The following is a 1,048-nucleotide window of genomic DNA, read 5'->3' on the forward strand; positions in this document are numbered from 1 at the left end:
GCAGCACAGCAGACGCGAGCACCTTCAATGTGCACCGGGTGCTGCAGTTCTCTATGCTGCGGCCCCTCAGCTGGTGTATCCGCAAGCTAGAAGGGCTCTAAGCAGCAGCAGCAGCAGCAGCTGCTGCTGCTGCTGCTGCCGCTGCTGCAGGAGCAGCAGGAGGTGCAGCAGGTGCAGCAGAAGCAGCTGGAAACGCAGCTGCAGCAGCAAATGTAGCTCCCCCAAAGACAACACCGCGCCTGCAGCAGCAGCAGAAAAAGAAATGAAAACAACTTGCTGCTGCTGCTACCTGCTGCAGCAGCAGCTGCAGCAGCAGCAGCAGCAGCAGCAGTAGAAGCTGCAGCAGCTGCAACGACAGCAGTAGCAGCTGCAGCAGCAGCATCCGTGGCATTCCGAGTAGAATTAGCAGCAGCAGCAGCAGCAGTAGCGGTGGCAGCAGCCGTAGCAGCAGCGGCAGCAGCAGCAGCAGCAGCAGCAGCAGCAGCAGCAGCAGCGTCGCGATTTCATTTGGCCTTCATAAATAAAGGAATTGTTNAGCAGCAGCAGCAGCAGCAGCGTCGCGATTTCATTTGGCCTTCATAAATAAAGGAATTGTTTCAGAGCCCATCTGCTGCGGAGGGGTTTGGGGTTGAGGGCGTCACCCGGCAGCTGCTGCAGCAGCAGCAGCAGTTACAGCAGCAGCAGCAGCAGCAGCAGCAGCAGGAGCAGTTGCTGCAGCAGCAGCAGTTGGCAAGATAGATTAACTCTTTCTTTGCTTTTTTTTATGCGCTGCTTCAAATCCCCTGCATGCATGCATGCATGCGTGCATGCATGCATGCATGCATGCATGCATGCAGCAGGAGCGAATTATATTTGCTGCTGAGGGGGGCTGCAGGAGCAGCAGCTGCAGCAGCAGCTGTTGCTGCTGCTGCTGCTGCTGCTGCTGCGGGAGCAACAGCAACCCCTGCTGCAGCAACACCACTTCCGATATCAGCCGCAGAATATGCTGTTGCAGCAGCAGCAGCAGCAGCTGCTGCTGCTGCTGCTGCAGCTGAATACAGACCTGAAC

General features: G+C 57.3%; 1 protein-coding gene across 1 annotated transcript in view; it reads left to right on the top strand.

Annotated features, from left to right (window-relative positions):
- EMH_0076630 (uncharacterized protein) overlaps positions 1 to 582 on the top strand; it is a gene marked incomplete at both ends in the record, with an annotated part of 2,701 nt that extends 2,119 nt beyond the window's left edge. The window contains 2 exon segments of the mRNA XM_013499745.1: positions 299 to 532; positions 536 to 582. Coding sequence (XP_013355199.1) covers positions 299 to 532; positions 536 to 582 — 281 coding nt within the window.
- Positions 583 to 1,048: the final 466 nt, after the last annotated feature.

Source organism: Eimeria mitis, genomic scaffold, assembly GCF_000499745.2.
Source record: "Eimeria mitis Houghton genomic scaffold, Emh_scaff4621, whole genome shotgun sequence".
Taxonomy (NCBI): Eukaryota; Apicomplexa; class Conoidasida; order Eucoccidiorida; family Eimeriidae; genus Eimeria; species Eimeria mitis.